This window comes from Scomber japonicus, chromosome 6 (assembly GCF_027409825.1).
Source record: "Scomber japonicus isolate fScoJap1 chromosome 6, fScoJap1.pri, whole genome shotgun sequence".
Classification (NCBI taxonomy): Eukaryota; Metazoa; Chordata; class Actinopteri; order Scombriformes; family Scombridae; genus Scomber; species Scomber japonicus.
In genome coordinates, this window is record NC_070583.1 from 24,705,452 (window position 1) to 24,725,874 (window position 20,423).

Genomic DNA, 20,423 nt, shown 5'->3' on the forward strand with positions numbered 1-20,423 from the left:
TATTGTAGAGTTATCAATGCTTGTTGGCTAAACTATGATGTAGCCTTTGCAGTGTATTGCAAAGGCTGAAGTGCGTTTCCCCAACTAGCTGTCAAATGCCAGTCAGATGTGAATTTTTGACCCTTTTTTCAGCCAATACATCAAAAAATGGTTTACCCTCTTCTGAAAAATGGAAAATTGTGCACAACAGCTGCTATAGTTTTGTCATGTGGAATGGAGCAGGTGGACTCAACGTGTACAACAGGACAGAAGAAAAATGATCAGAGTCAGAATCCAACAAGACTGAACTAAAACCCAGGATTTAAATAAACTTAAGGAACAGGTGGCAAGACGCAAGGACAGGTTGGGAACTGATTGGCTGGGGAAGACACAGGGAGCCGTGCAGGGTTAACGATACTGAATGCAGGGCAGGTGTGGAGTGGAGTGAAGAAAACAAGAAAAAACTCTGGACTGAGGTCAAATCAAAAGCAGAACTTCTTCTATGAATTAAGTAAAAGTCTATAATATAATAATGCATAATCCTCTTCATATATAAGTTGTCAATGAAGAAAACAATAGTATCTCTAGTGCTCCTTAATTGCAACCTCTCTTATCTCTAATAGACAGAAAGCCTAAGCCTAAGACTAAGGACTCATTTACTGTGTGTTCCTGCATTTCCTGTGTTTTCTTCCCTGTTTCTACCATTCCATTATTGTTATAGGTAGTTAATGTTTTTAGACCACGAGGGATGTTTTGTGCCCAATTGGTGACATGCTCCCCAATATACACATGTGTAATGGACGTTCTCAGGTTTAAATATGTTTCATTTATTTAATTGTTGGTTGTGAAATTTCTGGTTATTTCTATTTGTGTTAGTCAGGACACTGAACTTCAGTTTTTCCTTAATAATCATTCCAGATATGGCGAAGCATGACAATGTGAAATTACTTTACAAAACTGCACTCAAACCTCTTATTATTAAAATAAGTGGTTTGCTCAATTCTTGTAAAATAATCTGCCTCAACTTAATAAAAATGTTACTGTTAAACTTGAAAACATTTTGTCTGAAAATGTTGAGTCAGGGTCCTTTTTGTCAGTGTTAGTGCTTGAATGATTAGTCTACTCTATACAAAAGTGCCAAATATTTGCTGCTTCCAGCCTAAAACACAAATTGAGGATTTTGCTTTTTTTATATTGGTGCGAAGTGAATGCCTTTGGGGACTGTTGATTGTAATTTTCAGAAATTTTGTAGACTGAACAATGAATGTAATTTTAAAAAAAGGCACATGTTAACTGATCATAAAAATAATGCAGCATCAGTGTCATAGATTCTTTCTCTGCTGTGTCTGTCAGATGTTGTTGTTCCCGGGCCAGCCGCCGTCACAGTCTGGTCGTTACTCTGTCTCCATGAGCGGAGAGCTGACCATCACTGATGTCCACTCAGAGGACTCTGGTTTCTACATCTGCCAGGCCATCAGTGTTGCGGGAAGTGTGCTGACCAAGGCGCTGCTGGAGGTGGAGGGAGGTGTGTGACTACATTCATCAGTCCAGACAGAGTCATGTTTGACTCTGGGGGAGGTCTACTCCTTAGTCTGTGCAATCTAATAAATGAAGGGAAAACATATTAATTACTTAGTAGGTGTGCAGCAGTTAGGCTCACAAAGACTAAGAAAGAACACAGTTGGAGACTCCATGCTGAATGAGAAATGAATTTCAGACTCGGTGTTCTTCGTTAGTCAGCACCAGATTGTAGCTTTTTTTTCAGCCTATTGCTTTCTGCCTACTAAGCATCTCAAGTATTTTCCCCCTTTGCATTTTAATATTTTAATCTTATGTTCTGAAGGCCTTCTGTGAGTTCTCCCTCTCCTCTGTTTTTTGCTAGTGTATTGCTAATCAGAGGAAAGATGACACACCTAACCAAATATTCTGCCTCTTCTCCCCTCTAACTGGTAGGCCCTTCAGGCCGTATCCCACCAATCATTCGCCAAGGGCCAGCCAACCAAACTGTACCTCGAGGTTCGACGGTGCAGCTGCACTGCCGTGTAATCGGAGGGCCCTCAGTCAAGATTTCATGGGAGAAGGATGGAGAGAGACTTCAGGGAAATAAACCTCGAATGACCTTGGTGGAGAATGGCACCTTGCAAATTAAAGACATAAAGGTATGTGTGGGGGCGGGGGAGGGAGGGAGGTGGTGGGTTGCATCAAGTGACTGTCATTTATTGCAAAGGGCACGAAAAGGATATTTTTTGAAACAACATACTGATATTGAATTTACAAAAAGGCTTAGAACACCGACTGTCTAGACATTCTTGTCCTGACCTCCAATTTACTTTTACCTTCTCTCCGCAGCTCATATGGCAACTTGTTTTTTTCCTTTTCCATTATAAATTCCTTTTTTCGTTTGTAAAATTAAGGTGAGACAGAGTTGCAAAGACCAATCTCTCTAAGGCAGTGCATATCTCTCCAGCGCAATTATGTGCTCATGCGGTGTGTAATTGTAATGTTAATGAAGGTGCTTGTTTGTAAATGCTAATGTGTTCTGCTTTGATGGAGGAGCAGTCAGTAGCTCCTTTGCGTTATAACCCCACCTGGAGGTCAGTAAGAACAGGGAGGACGGAGAAGAAGCGGCATCATTTTCGTTAATTGACCAGCGATAGATGATTAATCATCTAACTGGCTTTTAATTAAATCTCTTGCCAGGACTTTGCTTATTCACCTCCTTTTTCATCTTGTTTTTTCCGGCTGCGCCATACTCTGCAGTGGTGCTCTGCAAACTTGGAGCATTAAGGTTTGGTCCAGTGCACCACTGAGGCGGGGGAAATCTGCCATGCCAATGTGCTCAATGGAACAGAAGAGATGCATTAGTGTGGCATCAAGGGGATGACAAGGGAGAAAAAAAGAAGGGATATGGAGATGACGAGTGAGGAACTAAAAATATTTACCCTGCTGATGCCCCTACCCGCCATCAATATTTTAGTGATAGTTGGAGTCATCTAAAGAAGTTCACCTGCCCACACGCTGTGCTGTCTGTCAGCCAGAGGTCAACACTGCAGTGGATGATCTCATATGGTCTGATGATAGTTCCAGCAGACTGGCTCTCTGCCAGCACAAGGCTGGAGTGAACACCAAGAGTGTCAGTGAAGCATGCAGGCATATACAAATCATAATGTAAACAGGAGGGCAGGTAGAGTGTGCTGTGGAGCCTGATGGTTTGTAGCACTGGAGCTTTTAGACGACTGAAGCTGAGATGAGGACTATTGAGGGAAAACAGTTTAGGTATTCATGGCTTTTTTTTGTAAATTGGATGAAACCACCCAGCTGTGGTCTAAGCAGTATCCCCATCTTTTACTTAAATCAGTTATAATTGATATTTTCATATTAAGAATGGAGCAAGTATAAATGTGTAATGTGAAATGGGTCACTCCAGTCATAATAATGAGCATCTCTGCAGTTTTTCTCTAAAGCTCTACAAGCTTTTAAGTGGCTTTCAGGTTTTTTGCCTCATAACTTTACTGTTATGGTTCGTCATCAGCATCAACTAGCTGGTGTACACAGCAGAGCATCTAGTGGCTGAAGATTCAGATATTTGCCTTGTGAATTGGTGGAGACCAAACCAAAGCTAAAAGGAGAGAGAATATTGGACCTACGTGTATATTCATCAGATGTCTCGAAAACGTGACTCGAAAATGAATATTTATAATTTCCCATACATTTTTTTTTACTGATTATAGAGAAAAAAAACAGAGTTCATTCGGTATACTTCCAGTAAATGCAACTGAAACATGTCAAATTTAATCAGTGTTCAGCTGAACATCCAAAAAATGCAATTTGTCTACAGGCAACTATACAATTTAATATTTAAGGAGAACAAAGTTTCCAATTATGAATTAGTAAGGGTAAATTAATTCTTGCTTGGGTTTAATTTAGTTTTTCTTTTCAAGGACATTCAGTATTTTCTCCACTAAACCTCTTGAGAATTATTAGGAAATTACAGACACAGAGAATAAAGCATTTCCTACTACCTAGCAAAAATGAAAGTGGTCAGTCTCTATAATGGAGCTTTTTAAAGTCGTATATCATCATGTGTATTTTATTAGTGTATTATTATGATGTGTTAACCTGTAAGCAGCATTTTGATTATGTAGTTCATCAAGTTAGAGTAACTATAATTAAAACTACTTTTGAGGGTTTTTTGAATCTTGACGTGTGTGTGTGTGTGTGTGTGTGTGTGTGTGTAAGATTTTAATCTGTACATTTTCTTAGTTAGTTACATACAATCATCAAACATCAATGTTGACCACTCTTTAACAGGACACCGACTCGGGGATGTACACATGCGTCGTAACCAGCCCCACAGGGGAGTCGAGCTGGAGCGGGATGTTGGCTGTCAGAGGTGCTCAAAACTCTCCACACTCTATATTTCTGTCACACTTCACACTCTGTCACTCTCACACTACACCTCTGTGCATAATAAACTGCACACTTCCTCATGAGAACACAATTTTGCTCAAGTGTTTCATCATCTGTGTAATATTATGTTACCTTGTCTTTCTTAACAGAGGATGGAGGTTCTTCGGTATCCAGAGTTTCTGAGTTCATCCAGCTGCCAGGGCCTCCACAGAAGCCTGTGGTGACCGAGGTGACCAAAAACACCGTCACTCTTACCTGGCAGTCCAATCCACATGAGGGCGGGGCCGCTGTCACCTCCTACATTATCGAGGCCTTCAGGTACGCAGTTAAAGCTTATTGGTGTACTGAGTGCCCTTTTGAGTCATTTTTTTCAAGACGGATCATTTTACACTACCAATCAAAAGTTTAGAGACAGTTTCCCATTGACTTGAATGAAAAAGTGTGTCGAAACCTTTGACTGGGACTGTACTTTAGACTCTGAGTTGATAACTTTCAGACAAACCTAACATTTTCATCTGTCCTTCACTAGACTGTGAAGCTTATCTCTGTGTATCATTAAATGCTGACATTTATTCATGATGATAGCTGAGTTAAAAGAGCACATCAGCAATTTAGTGACAGAAAAATCACCCAGTGCACACACCATAAGAACTCACAGGGGAAAAATAGTAAAAATGGCACATTCATAGCGTTAGGAACAGTAGGAATGTAGAGGAAGTGGAAAAATGCACATAGTTTGAGTACCAAGCAATTTGTTGCTTGCTCGCCATGTTAATGACAATCAGAATGAACAACTTCCACTTCCATAAAGTTCAAAGAAAGACTATTTAGGAAAAAGGAATGCTCAAAATCAATGCAAGGGGTACCATAATATGCAGATTTTTAGTCCCTAATATGTGAATCAAGCTCCAAATATAAGATAAGATAAACCTTTATTGATCCCCAGAGGGAAATTCAGGTGTCATAGCAGCAACAGCAATGAGAATGAATCACAGGAGAGATACAGGCAAGAGGCCAGAAGCAAACCCAGAGAATTATAATAAAGAATAAGGGCACTAGATATCTGCTCTGGATGTCTGAATGAGTAAGCATATGAAAAGTCTATTAATAAATAGACCACCCTTCCAAAAGAAGAGGACACTGACTAATACAGACTGGAAATGCATCCAGCCTGTTGTACAAGTTGAAGGACCTGAGCCTCCTCAGGAAGAACTTGATGATAGGAGCTGTGTGCTTCTTCTTGCTCCACCAGTGGTTCTCCACTGGCTTCTTAGTCTTTCTGATATTGAGCTAAAGAAGATGATGAAGATGATGATGATGATGAAGACGAGACCCTATGAAGCTCTCCAGCAGGGCTTTGGCCCATTCCTTGTTGTCATACTGTATGTGATGCAGCTGACGATGCTGGAGTAATCTAAGAATTTCTTTTGGGCATGTGCTCAATTTGAAGTGGAGGCCGGACATGTAGGTTGAACAGGATAGAACAGGAAAGAACAAAATGCTATATCCTTAATTTCTTATGTTCTATATCTGTCAAACTCTACACCCACCATTTGACCATTTGTAATGTAGACTCAGTGCTAAAAATGTGTAATCTCCAAGCCTAAGCCTAGATGACTCAATTGATGTCATTTGAGACATTTTCTCAGACTTGGCAAAGCTCCTCTGGGAGTCATTATATAACTGTTTTCACAGGCTGTGTAGTACCCTCTGTGACTAGTAAATTGATGCTTTCATGTAAAATCGGTGTAACTTCCCATTAATATTATTAATGAATGAAAAACTATAACATTTATACCTTGATAGCCTTACTAGCTAACTCTTGAGACGCCATTATCTTGAAAATATCGTAGATACTTTAACTAACTGTATCCACGCTCTTTCAGTTTCAGATTTACTCGGCAAGTATTTTGACTATTCCCACTTAAAGATCTGTCTTCATGTCAAGTCATTATGTTTCCGTAATGACTCCTTTGTGCCTCAGGGAGAGACAGTTCTGTTAAGTGACCTCCTGAAGCTAAACCGTGACACTCTTCTGCATCAGTATTTAGCCATGGCATCCCAAGGAGAGCCATAGCAGCTCAGACAACCAACCAGAGGATTTAGCGAGACAGACAGTGAGTGAAAGAGAAGACAGTTATTGAAGTGGTCAGCTCGGCAGCTCTGTTCTGTCCTGGGGCAACGGAAGGGGGGTAGGGGGGGTTGGGATGCTAGCCCAGTTGGAGGGTTCACTCATTATAAAAGCAGCAGAGAGGGTACAGACCAAGTGTACAGAGACAACCACACACACACACACACACACACACACACACACACAAACACACACACACATACACGAGAGTCCAGTTGGCTCTGTGCAGAAAGTAAGCTCAGTGTGGCAGACTTACACACAGAGCTGATCATGAAGCCATGGTTGAAAATCCACTCGCTGCTGTACGCTCCACCACTATCAAATTGCTTGGAAATATTTGTTTTCAAGCATCGCCAGGAACAAACACAAAGATACAAACTAATATTTTTTCTGTGACAGTATACTTCCTTGTATACAGCACATAACACCTACATTTCTATTGTTTCCATGTAGAACTGAGTCTAGCCACAGTCGTCCCCACACCTAAGCATTTACATATGCAGCATTTATAAAAAGCTGTATGATTCTATTTACATGGCAACATTGGAGATGGAGAACATTTGGTGAGAGAGCTGGCAGAGGAGAAATCATTGATGACAGAGAAATGTGTGGTCTGCTTCTTGTAATTACCTTGCCATTTTCTCCTCCATGGAGTTGAGGAAAATGTTAAATTGTGCTCATGCTGCTTGATAGTTCCTGTCTCGGCACAGCATTAGGCTGCTGCATCCTCACCGGACCCATTCAGAAGCCATCGTTATAACCGACTGCAATAAAAAGAAGGAATAAAACTTGTCATTGTTATGTCCTGAAGCTGAGACTGGCCGTGACTTTGTACTTTTAGAGGTACAGAACTGGGTATAAAAAATGTCAGATACTTATTTTTAGGTTACTTTGCATTCATCACACTGTTCTGGTTATTTAAAGAAATAGTTTAACATTTTGGGAATAGAGATATATGAGAAGATCGATACCAATCTCATATCTGTCTGCTAAATATAAACTTACAGCCAGGAGGTGCTTAGCTTACCAATAAAGACTGGAAACAGGAGGAAAGAGTTAGCCTGGCTATATATGAAGGTAAGAAAATCCACCTACTAGCACCTCTGCAGTTCACTAGTTAACATGTCATATCTGATTAGTTTAATCCATACAAAAAACAAAAGACTCAAAGATAAGATGTGTTGTTTCAAGTCAGACTAACAGGCTGCTGGCTCCAGGGTTCGATACTCTCATCCAACTCTCAGCAGAGAAGCAAATAAATGTATTTCCCAAAATAGTCTCAAAATAATTGTCTCAAAAGTAGACTTTTTTATAGCTGATTAATTGTTTCTCAAATGAAAGATTTGCTGTGTTTTACATCATTGTAATAGCCATGAAAATTATTTTTTATTTTTGTAGGTTTGGGCTTTGGTTGACGACCTTGTGGTTTGTGACGTGATAGGCATTTTTTCGCCATTTTCTGCCATTTCATTATTTGCTAATCATAAAAATATAATTTAAAGGATAATCAAACCAAACAATCATTAGTTGCAGCCTTAATCCCATCTACTTTATCACATTATTTATTTCATAATCTGCCATAATCTAGAACAAATATTTCCATTTCTTAATAAAACTGCTTTTTTAGCCTGTGTTTTAGTCAACATGCAAAACTCAGATCTTGCCGTCTGACATTGCTAGTCCCACTTTCATCTGTCTTTGCTATCAGTGTGGCAGTTGTGATCAAACCCATTACCTTGTTATCTATAGATAACACGATAATGAAGCTGTGCTCTCAAGATAACAGGAGTGAAACAATGTTTATGTTCAAACTGAGGACAGCATGTTTCCTATTGAAAATGTACTTTATGGACATAGCAGCTAACTGTGTATCAAATTATCCAGCGTCAGCATACATCACCTGATAATGATCTTGATCTTGACCTTCAAGTGTGACATCATCATCTGACCTACACAGAATCCTTAATCGAGTCATAATCAAATTCACTTGTTTCATCTCACAATATTCATATAATCAAATGATCAAAAGAAAAAATATTGTCCTAGTTTTCTTTCTTAGGACAATATTTGGTAAAAACAATATGACTTTTGCTCCCCAGCCAATCAGTGGGCAGTACCTGGCAAACAGTGGCAGACCACGTGAAGCAGGAGAGGCACACAGTTGTCGGTCTCTTCCCCAACACCGTTTATCTGTTCATCGTCCGAGCCGTCAACTCGTATGGACTCAGTGATCCCAGCCCAATATCTGAGCCTGTCAGGACACAGGGTGAGTTACATAAGCAGACATCGTCCTTTCTGATTATACTTTGGCATTATCCTATAATCTTGATTTTAGATTCTAATTTTACAAGGCAGATACTGGATGCAGGGATGGCATTAAGATAATGTGCTCCGAGGTTTAGAAAAACTTGCTTTGTATGTTTAGTCTCAAAACTAATTGCTTTCTCAGTGTGATGCTCTTCTGCCCTGAGCATTTTTTTTTTTAATTTCATCAAAAGCCTTTTTTCCTTTCTTATGCTTAGTAGCTGCTATTCAGCTGTTAAATCTGGACTGAATGGAAATATCTCTGTTGTTTCAGATGGGAGTCCTACAGAACAGGGTGTGGACCACAGACAGGTGCAGAGAGAATTAGGAGAGGTGTCTGTGTACCTGCAGAAGCCTGTGATTTTGTCTCCTACCAGTGCCAAGATTTCTTGGACTGTGAGTTGAATATTTTGCTGATGATAAAACTTGACTTTTCAAAGTTTGCTTGCAGCATGTGGAGGACACGCTAATCTCCAAACATTAACTTCAAAAACTCTTCCAAACATTACGTGACACAAACAGATTAACTTAAAGTGCAAACACAGCTGGTTCTGCCCTTGATTACAAATGGAAATGTGAAACTTTTTCTTGCCAACTTTTTTACAGGTTGCCCGTCAGTCTCGGTACATTCAGGGTTATCGTATATTTTACCGGACTATCGGCAGTTCCTGGTTGGTCCACGATGTTGAGGCTACGTCTGAACACAGTACCACGTTAGTAGATCTGCACAGTAAAACAGAGTATGAGGTGAAGATACGGCCTTACTTCAATGAGCTGCAGGGACATGACAGCCTCATGGTTCTGCTTCGTACCCCTGAGGAGGGTAAGATGAACTTTATTAAGCGGAAAATGTGATTAAACAGTTTAATATTTTTCCTGAATTATTAATGATCTCACCACCAGGATGAGAGGTTTTCTGTTTGCATACTTTTGAATAATTCAGTATCATTTCTAACACTTTAAATACACAAATGTGCAAATGTATTTGTACAGTGTACCGCCTTTGAAAGGTGAATTTTTAAAAAGGCAAAGAAGTGTGACAGGACATGAAAAACACAATGAGAAGAAAATTAAATCGAGGTAGTTACGGAATAATTAAATTAAATGAAATAAAAATGTATTGAAGAGCATTACCCCAAAAGCACAGTAGAGAAAATGAATCAATCACAGCCACAGGAAAACTAGAGTCTTTCATTTAGATTATGAATTAAAAATAATTCTCATATCAATTTGTGATAATACTGATAAAAAATGTCTTCTTGTCACTCTCTACAGTTTTAAGTGCACCTCCGCAAGCTATATCAGTGGTGCAGCTCACCAACAGCTCCAGTGTCAGTGTGTCCTGGGAGCCTCCACCACACAACATTCAGAGCGGCAGCATACAAGAGTACAAGGTGAGGCTGCAGTTACCTGACTCCTGTCGTCTTCTCTGATGTTTATTTCGGCTTGTAAGGCGGATAATCAGTGACGCCAGCTGTAGACTGCAAAAAAGCCTTTTAATCCTGGGTGTTATATTGTTATTTTCAGGCAGCTATTACTCAGTGTTGTCTAGATTTGTTGTTTAGATACTTATGAAAAAGACTGATTTTAATAAACAATTACTCATTGCCTCTTATCTGCTGCCAGTACATTTCTGGGCTGAACACTGACTGTCCCTGTCATCTGTTTGCTCAGTGAAAAAAAAAAACCCAAAGAGATCTGATTATCTGTCTCTTAGCACAAACACACTGATTAGTAATCATCAGGCTGCTATTCCAGAAAAGAAACACACTGAAGTGGAACACACAGTTCTATTGTTCTGATTTCTTCTTCCCATCTGTGTCTGCATGTGTAAAGTTATGACAGAGCTACACAAGTCTGATCATGAAATTCCTTTTGTATATAGCGGATCATCTGCCAGCGGCAAGGATCACACTTAATCCCCTTAAACATTCAATTTGCTGACAACGATTGTTCAGTGCAAGTATCCCATGGCTTAAGCGTAAGAAATGAAATGTGTATTACAGGATACATTTTCACTACAACTCACCTCACTGTTGTACGCTCCACCGAAAAACTAGAAAATTTGAACATATTCACTGGTTACTAGTACAAGCTACAAGTGCAAGCTGATTTTAAACACCAACTGGCCCTCTTCCCCCTCTCAATTCTGGTCGTCTGGTCTTTCCTTCAATCAATAAAAGATGAGTTGGCTTCAGAGTATTTGCCTCCCATGCCCCTTATCTTCCTCAATGGCCTTCCATTATATGTTAAAGAAGCATTTTAAGTTGAAATCTTTAAATCAAGACTGAAATCCTACCTTTATTCACTTCAGCCTACCCTAGAACATAATCTGGTCCATCACCTTTTAACATCACCTGCAATAGTCTTGTGCTGCGAGCACACACACGACCATACAAGCTTAACATACAGGTGTCGCTATTGAGAAGGAATTTCTGAAGGAATTTATTTGAAGTAAAATGGATAAATTGAAGCGTTTTCATCTGAAAATTTTAACAATTGATTATTCATCAGATTATTTATTGTAGAATATAATTTCATAAATTAAATGAAGTACATTTACTAATTGAGCTATTTTATACTACTTTTCACTACTTCTTTATTCTGTTTTAGAGATTACATTACATTTGTTCCCAACTATAATCACTAGTTATCTTGCTAGAATACGAAACGTATAAAGTATTCACATTTTTAAAAATGTTTACTTTTACTGTTGATATTCAAGGCACATTTTGCTGTTAATATAAATGCACTTTTATACATTTAAAGCAAGACAAGTCAAAAGTTAAATCATTTTGCAGTATAACACACTATTATTCAGTTCAGTAACTCACTACTACAGCATTACTTGGTCTGGAAAAGACGAGTAGCTTAGTCTGGTTAGCACACATTAGATTGTCAGTTTACTGACTTGATAAATCCTATTTTAAAATATGGAATTTTGAAAGCAGGATTTCTATTATAACTTTGTGGTATTTGTATGTAAGAGATTTGAATATTTCTTCAGCCACAGAGTTATATAGCACAGTAATCTATCACAGTAAAATGCATTCATTTCAATGAGAGAGTAACACACATTCAACTCATAAACTGTGATGCCAAAAGGCACATGTATTTGCAACACTACGGTTTAAAGTCTGGCTTTTAACTGTCACTGCATTGACAACCTTTTTCTCTTTTATCTTTGCTGTATCTTTGCTGTCTTTCTCCACCGTGTACTATCAGATAGAGCTTCAATGCTGTCAAAATGAAAAGAACCCAAGTTTTTATCGTAGTCTGTCTTATGATAATCACAGGCCACATCTTATCGCAGAGTGTACTGGATGAAATAATGTCTTCATGTGTTTACATTGTTTAAAATTCAAACATTAACGCCTCATGTCTGGTGGTGATCAGGTCTGGTGTCTGAGCAGCAGCATGGAGCAGGAGAACCAGATAAACCGAACAGTGGATGGAGCGGTTCTGTCCATCTTGCTGACAGGCCTGCTGCCTGACGTCCACTACACCGTCATGGTGGCTGCTGTCACCAGCCTGGGTGTGGGTGCTCAAAGCTCGCCTGTCAGCCTGTTTCTCAGTGAGTCACTTAAACTGTTACAGCTACTACTGAATGAGAAATATGGAAAGATGTGCTTGTAGAGGGCCGGGTTTACCACAGGTGAAATCTGAATGTAGAATGTAATGTATTGATTGTGTGAGTAACTTCACGCCGGAGTACCATCAACACTGTTATTTTTAGTGTGAGAAATGTGTCAGTTAGGAATTTTTCCCTTTTTATCCTTTTAAAAGTTAATTGTTTTGTGAGGTATGTAGCCACTTATCCAGACAGGTTGTACCCCAGAGGATGTGTACTGTACTTGTCCTTTTAAGATCCTGCTACACTAAAATACTGTATTGCAATTTTCTATGAAATAGTTAAACATTTGGCCCTCTTGCTGAGAGTTAGATGAGAAGATCGATACCACTCTCGTAAACATGATTGGTATCAGTCTTCTCATCTAATTAGCAGCAGGAAAATGACTGAGAGCATTCCCCAAAATGTCACTGTTCTGTGTATAATCTACATGATATTGAGTGGAATCAAATAATTTAGCAAGGTCGTTTTTCATGATAAAGATAATGACTCTACATTCTGCTCTGACTTTGCTGAATCATAGGGCTGTATGAAATATTGATGCCTTTTTCTTGTGTCATCCACTCAGCCGTGCCAGTGGACACGTCATCCACGACTGTAAAGAAAGGTGGTAATCTTAGCATATCAGAGCAGATTGCAAGCGTTGTCCGCCAGCCGGCTTTCATCGCAGGGCTGGGTGTGGCTGCGTGGTTGGTCCTGATGGGTTTTGGTGGTTGGATGTACTGTCGCCACCGCAGGCGGAAGCAGCTGGGACACTATACCACTTCCTTCGCATACACCCCAGCAGGTGAGTGGAAAAGAAGCTCAGTTGGGTTTTGACATTATGACAGATTTGGGATGTTCAAAGCATTAACTGTAAGATTTAACTTAATTTGAATTTCTGAAATGTGACACACATTCAGCACCTTTCAGTCTTTGAGTTCAGACAGATCGCTCCATAAAAAATTAACTGTAAAAAGTAGAAAAAGGTTACAATGACATGACCTATGAGGATTTCAGGTTTTAAAACACTGTCAGAAGTTTCTGTCACATCTCATAAATTATATATTTCATAAAAGGAGATGTTGCAGGGGGGGAAAAGCAGTTGTAAAGCAAGCTGTCAAATTTTGTTTTCAACAAGTTTTTAATAGACTGCTGGGGATATCTTGAGCAGTGATGAATGTTTTCAATTTCAGCTTGTATTTCACAAAGTGATGCGTTCACTTTTGTCGCATATTCAGTTAATTAAAATGTATTTATCCCCACTAGGCATTTTATTCGTGATAGGAATAGAAGAAACATTGCAAACACACGGAAGTGTATGTCTACATTAAGCAGTTTATTTTAGAACATGCCCTTTGGCACATTAGCACATAAACACATCAGTTGTTTTCTGACTTTGAGAGATATTTGTTCATGTTCATAAATACTGAATAGACAGCTCAAGGCCAAACAGATGCAGTTTGATTTTTCCATAAATGTTTCACTGTGGTAATTACAAATGAGTATAGATTGTATTATTTCACCTTTTAGTGCATGGATTCTATTATCATGTTGTAAATTTGGATGGCATTGGCCTAGAAGCAAGAAACTTTTTCATTGATTCATCAAATGGCATCTGCATTTTATTGCAGGCACATTGTACATGCATCTGTTGTGTTCCTCTTAGTGAATGTAGGTCAACACTGGTTTCTTCATAAAATATCGATTAAAATCTGCTCTCTGAAACCCACATGGGATAAAGCATTTATTTGCAATTGAGCACGAGTTTGTCTCAAAATCTTTTACATGTCCTATTAAATATTTGGAAACAGTCTTTATCTTTTCTGCTGTAAAACAAGATTTATAACCAAGTCATTTTTACTTCTTCCAGTTGGCTTCGCTCACAGTGAAGGATCTGGAATCATCAATGGAGGGTAAATTGAAGAATATGATTTCATCCAGATAATTATTGCCACTGTGTTTGTTCTTGTAGAAGAAGTGTTGATATAATTTCATCTCTGCTTCCAGTCCTGGCTTGTTGGGATCAAATATGGGTAACTACCCCTGGCTGGCTGACTCTTGGCCCACTCCGAACCTCTGCCATAACAGCAAAGACTCTGTCAACTGCTGCTCTGGCAAGCTGGACTCTGAAAGATATTATAACAGTAAGATCTGCATGACTGTAAAAGTTGTTGTGAAATTTGACATTTTTAAATTATTAATAGATAACCACCGTTGTTTAATTAACATGATCCTTTCATGCACAGCACTTGGCATCATCAACTACCCGAACCAGTCAGAGAAACACAGCACAGCGTCCAACGACAGTCCCATCTACAGCACCATTAACACAGCTGCTGAGGACGATCTGTTGGCGTACTACGACACCTATTCCAGCACATCCTACACCCAGGGGCCAGACCCTTACAGCAGCAACCCAATACTGTCAAACAATGGCCTTGTGACTCTGGAGCAGGACCTGGACCAATGGACCATCCAGTCTGGTCAGTCTGGGTCTGAGTATGCCAAGCTGCAGTATACCAAGAAAAGCAACGGTGAGATTTTTTTATTTTATTTGTATGTTCTATTTATTTTTATAAAAGAGGGGAAAGTGTGTGAACAGTTATGGTCTGTTATTGAACTTTTTATACCATGGCTACTTTACATGTGACAATAGCCTGAAGCAACATGAAATATGTAGTAGTATGTATGAGTATTGTTGCCATGGTTACTTGTTACAGTGTAATATACCTTGTGCACTGATTTTGAACAATGGTTTAACTGTCAGCCATTACACAATTTGAGGCACATTGATGCTCAGTTTTTCTACATGTTTTTTAATGGTCTTGGTGTAAATGCATATATTGCTACTCAAAGAATAAGTTATAGCAAAATGCCTGCACCAGCATTGCTATATATTCTCAATAGTATGCTTCCATTTAGATGTTTTTATGTGCATTTTGAATTTTTGTATTTAACAAAACTGAATGAAAATGCCCCCAAACTGCAGAAATATGTAAATATTGCATGTGGAAAAATAAATAAAGAAAATAAAGAATATATGGAAACAGGAAGTATATGGGCAGAGGAGACCTTGGGCAGAGGAGACATTCATTGAAATAACAGTTCCTGGCACAATTTGAATTATATAATCTTTCCCCTATTGAAAATATTTGCATTCCATTAGTTGATGGAAACACACACTGATATAAATGTTTTTTATGAACATTTTCTTTACCTTGTACAAGATTCAGATGAAAACATACCTGAACTAATAATGTAAAGAAATGCATAAGCCAAGTGCTTAATCATTTCACATGCAGGAATAATTCCAGGGAACCTTTAAGTGCTCTTGAAGATGAAAAAACTGGCGAACAAAAAGAAACCGGCCTTCAGGCACTCATAAGCAGAGCAAAGAGAAAAGAGCTCTTTAAAAGCCTTCAGTTGGGCATGTTAATCTAAAAAGCAGACTCATTTTAACTCATAAGCTCAGTGCGGAGATCATAAAAACAGTGATTACACTTGGTTTTCTTTCTTTCTTTCTGTTTATAGACAAACTGGTAAAGCAGAGGTCAACTGGCTCCACGTCTAAGTCAACTCCTCTCACCTGGGTGGATGTTTTGTCGCTTCCTCTTCCTGCCAACAAAGACCGAGGTCGTACAAAGACGAAGCAGGAAGAAGAGCAACACAGGTGAGGCTAATCACTCCATATATCTCATATATAGAAGAAAAATCGCTTTTTAATTTTTATTCAGTTTATTATTAGCATCAAAGCTTCTGACTTCGCGTGTATGACAGAGAGAGTTAAGGCAGATGGATATAAGGCTGCCCTGCAACTCTGCCAAGGCTGTCAAACCAAACTTGAGTGTAGTTTTGAGTCTGATGAGTTTTTGAATTAACAATAGTTGCATCTGCAGGCAGTGAGTAGATTGAGCTTTGGGGTTATGGAGGGGGGAACGTCTCCTCTAACTGGTTCTGACAGATTAGATTGTGGACATAACGGGGTGGGATTGGGGGGCTGCTCTGACTGTGACGTGTCTTTTGTAATGACATTAGCCACCATCTGACAGTCTGGATTAGTACTTTCTATTTTCAATGACACGTCCATCATTAAATTAGGCCTGACAGCACAGAAGTGACAACATGAATCACGGGGGTGATTCTAGTCTTCTATAACTCTATATCAGTTCCCTTTTTTATATGAATAGAAAGTGTTCCTTTCTTAATAATAAATGTCAACTAAATACACTATAAAGTGAAACCAACACTTTATATCACATCATATACAGTAGGTTTCAGTGTTTCCCACTAAGACACACACTCATGCTGCTGTTCCTCATTTCTGTCCTCAAGCTCTGAGGAGGAAGATGAGGACTGGTGTCCTCCGCTGCCAGCCAGAACCTACCTGATGGACACTTCCAGGGAGGAACTCTCCAGCCTGCCTCCTAAACCAGACGAGCTGTCCAACACAGCAATTCTGATGTCTTCCCCTCAGCGGGACGCACTCAAACACAGCGACAGTCCACGGCTGCAGCACTTTGACCTCACGGCCCGCCACCACTTGGGCTCCCAGGTCTCCCAGTCTAACCCAGATCTTTTTACCAACACCAAGGCCCAGGATGCCACTGAGCTGTACCACACCAGCCAATGGGCAGACCATTTCAAGGGAGAGAGCCTCAGCAAAGGTCAGTTTAAATTCAGTTTAATGCATCAAATCTATGACGCAACTTCCCAAAAGGCAGTGCACAACCACACAGTGTCATGTATAATTTAGGTTATGATATTACCTAACAGAAAATATTTGTACATGGAAATCCTGTCAGATTTATTCAAAGTGAAGCTTAGTATTCCTTGGTTTCCTTCAATTTTCAAATCAAACAAGAATCTACCTTATTTTGATCTGTATTTTCTCTCAACATTGTGGAATAGTACTTCAGTTTTTTGAGTTTGTGGCTGTAGTCCAAGTTGAGGGACTTCTGGGATTACTGGGCCTCTGACATAAAGGCCTCCAGGCCAGATTGGATATCAACATCTCCAACATCTGTCAACTCTTGGTGAGACAGATCATGCCTCCCAAACATATTAAAATATCTCCCTGTTGGGATGAGTCAGTGGTGACTATGAGTTTATTTCCCCAGTTGGAACATCAGAGAGAGAGTTTTATACATATATAGATGGTATTTCAGCAGCAGGAGAACTTAAAAAAAAGACTGGATGGTGGTTTTAGAGATGTACAGGAGATGAAGACCAGCTTGGAATTCACCCAAGATAAATTTGAAGAGACAAGAAGGGGATACAAGGAGAATAAAACAAAGATGAAGTCATTTGAAAACAACATAATGAATTCTAGGCATGAAATGGAGGTAATGTTTACCAAGCTGGACTGCTTTGGAAAGCGGTGCAGGAGGACAAATATTTTAATTGGGATTGCAGAAGAGAAAGGATAGAACGGGAGTTAATCAGAGAGGAAGGTTCAACAAATGCTCTCAAGTAAACTGGTACTGGATGTCATGAATATGGATACTGATGGGGGGAGGGGGGGAGGGGGGGGGGCTAGGAAAATGATTGTGAAACTTGTGTGTTTTAAAGATAGACAGAGTATCCTTTCTTCTGCCAAGAAATTAAAGGGCACAAAAATCTATATAATTGAAGACTTCTCAGAAGCTGTGGAAGTGAGGAGGAAAGAGCTGAAGCTGCCAAGTTGAAAGCTGCCCGAGAAAGAGGTGATAAAGCCAGCCTGAAGTATGATAAGCTGCTCGTCACGCCCAGGAGTGGACAAACTCAATCAGCGGCTTAAAGCACTTCAAGGCTCAATTTTCCTTTTCTAAAAGAATTTTGTCTTATTCTTTTAACTTTTAATGCTGTTTTATGTGTCCAAATAATAAAACTACATATTTGTTATTACGTTTGCCGAGGAAGGGATTGGTATTAGCTCACCTTATGTATATGCAGCCTCAGGAACAAGGCTCATAAGATTACCAGGAAACACACCTGGACACTACATTTGATGATTCTGAGCTGGTGGACGAAGGATAAAATTTTTTATCTAAGAGACAGGTACAAATATGGTGGTGGAGTTGCATTTTATGTTCTGAATATACAATATATTAGTACTGGCATTGAAGTAATACAGCTACAGATTGACCTTGCATACTGAAAGCCTATTCTAGTTGGCTGTTGTTATAGGCCACAAGGTAGAAGTGTTTGAATAGATATGCGAGTAATGTGTGTAAGAGTATTTTCCTTTTTTGTGACCTAAATATTTATACATAAGAAGTTGATTTCCTTTGATAGATGCTTGCAATCTTACCCAGGTTGTGACTTAACCCACAAGAATTTCTACAACCATCTGTGTTAATAATTCAGTTAATGAGTTGAGTGTGGCAGTGGGATGCCGTGACCATAATCTGATTGCTTTAACAACAAAAAAGCCCAAGTCTGGCGTTAGGATTGTTAACTTGTATGAATAATTTAATGCAGACTCATTTTTTAATGATGTTTAAGATTTAAAGTGGTCTGATGTATGTCAGGAAAATTATGTAAACATTGCTTTGAAAGAATTCATGGATTAATCTGTGGTTGGTGGATGAGCATGCTCCACTTAGAAAGGTCTGTTAAACAAAGTGGTGCTCCATGGATTGATGATGAGTGCAAGGTAACTGCTCAGAAATCAGGGTGTAGAGGTCTTTATCATAAGCTCAGAAATAAGGTAACTAAGTTATATTACTTCAAAAAGAAGGAACATTTTAAACAAAAAAATGTGCAGCTCGTTAAATGATTGTAAAAAATTATGAAAAACTAGACAAGCTAAAGGGGATCCAAATAAAGAAGGGAGAATGAAGTTTCCTGAGGATAACATCAGCACACTCTCTTGTCAGGACAATCTCTTGCTCCAGCTGCCGAGTCGAGCCCCGCAGCCCAGGCACACAGATCCAGGAGTAAGAAGAAAACCCCCAAGGATGGACAGCTGAGGCGAGAGCTACACGCCCAAGCAGGTATGACACACACTGTAGCAGACCTCGCTTTGGTTGTAGTTTGAAAAAAAGAAAGGGGAAGTACTAGGAAATGGTATTACTGCCAGTCATAGTACTGTTTTTAAGAATTTTGGCTGTGCTAGCAGTGTGGCACTATGGATGGCATGTCAATCAGTTAGGTGGTCAAACATTTTCATCCTTATTGTGACATCTCAAATGGTTCACATTTGTGGTTTTGAGGGAAATATTTGAACAACTATTGGATGCAATGACATGAAATTTAGCACAGACATTCATGCCATGCCATGACTCTTGGTCTTGTCAATATTTCTGTGTTTGTTTATCACCAATTATCAATCACATGTAGAACTCCCCCCTCCACCAACGCCTCCTCCTGCAGACAGCTCCCTTCAGCTCTTGGCTGACGTTTTGAGCCGCAGCCGAGCAGATGGTGAAAGAAAGGAGGGCAGCGACTCACCCACTCTTCAGAAAAGGGGAGAACATCTCTCACTCCAGAGGAGAGGCCCTTCAAAATGGTCATCACAGGGTATGTAGCATGTATAATACTCACCTGTTAAGCTTATATCATTGTGTGTCTGTCAACAAACCGAAAATAGAAAAGCAATTTCTGTTATACACATCATCTTGCTTCAACAGCTGGAGCTAAAAATGTACTCAAATGGATATGTATTAATATTGTTTTGATGCTTCATACAAATCCCTTTTGGCCTAGAAAAAAAAAACAACTGCCGCCAGTGTATGCACACGTATTAGTTCATCGTTGCGGCTCTGCTCTTAGTAGCAGGGGGTCTTTTTTCAATCTGCTTCATCACTTAGGATTTAACCTATATAAATACAGCTGTAACTTTGAGTGATTTGTTTGTCATCTGCAGATGAGAATAATGTAATCCAGTATGGACAGCCCAGCTTCCTGCCCAAGGTCCAGATGTCAGCCTATGGGTCCCTGGGTGGAGGAGCCTTTCCGCGGCCCTCCACCGCTGGCCGGAGGAGAGATGAGGTACAGAACTGGTGA

The 20,423-nt window shown here is 39.5% G+C and overlaps 1 protein-coding gene across 1 annotated transcript in view; it reads left to right on the plus strand.

Moving 5' to 3' along the window:
- Window positions 1–20,423, plus strand: part of zgc:77784 (uncharacterized protein LOC402947 homolog) — a 46,532-nt gene extending 26,109 nt beyond the window's left edge. Inside the window, exons 8-25 of the mRNA XM_053320215.1 lie at window positions 1,333–1,504; window positions 1,933–2,138; window positions 4,291–4,372; window positions 4,539–4,707; window positions 8,620–8,786; window positions 9,099–9,220; window positions 9,431–9,647; window positions 10,100–10,218; window positions 12,221–12,398; window positions 13,024–13,242; window positions 14,308–14,350; window positions 14,445–14,581; window positions 14,684–14,971; window positions 15,969–16,107; window positions 16,770–17,101; window positions 19,295–19,411; window positions 19,758–19,937; window positions 20,284–20,423. Coding sequence (XP_053176190.1) covers window positions 1,333–1,504; window positions 1,933–2,138; window positions 4,291–4,372; window positions 4,539–4,707; window positions 8,620–8,786; window positions 9,099–9,220; window positions 9,431–9,647; window positions 10,100–10,218; window positions 12,221–12,398; window positions 13,024–13,242; window positions 14,308–14,350; window positions 14,445–14,581; window positions 14,684–14,971; window positions 15,969–16,107; window positions 16,770–17,101; window positions 19,295–19,411; window positions 19,758–19,937; window positions 20,284–20,423 — 3,027 coding nt within the window. The remainder of the gene's footprint in view (window positions 1–1,332; window positions 1,505–1,932; window positions 2,139–4,290; window positions 4,373–4,538; window positions 4,708–8,619; window positions 8,787–9,098; window positions 9,221–9,430; window positions 9,648–10,099; window positions 10,219–12,220; window positions 12,399–13,023; window positions 13,243–14,307; window positions 14,351–14,444; window positions 14,582–14,683; window positions 14,972–15,968; window positions 16,108–16,769; window positions 17,102–19,294; window positions 19,412–19,757; window positions 19,938–20,283) is intronic.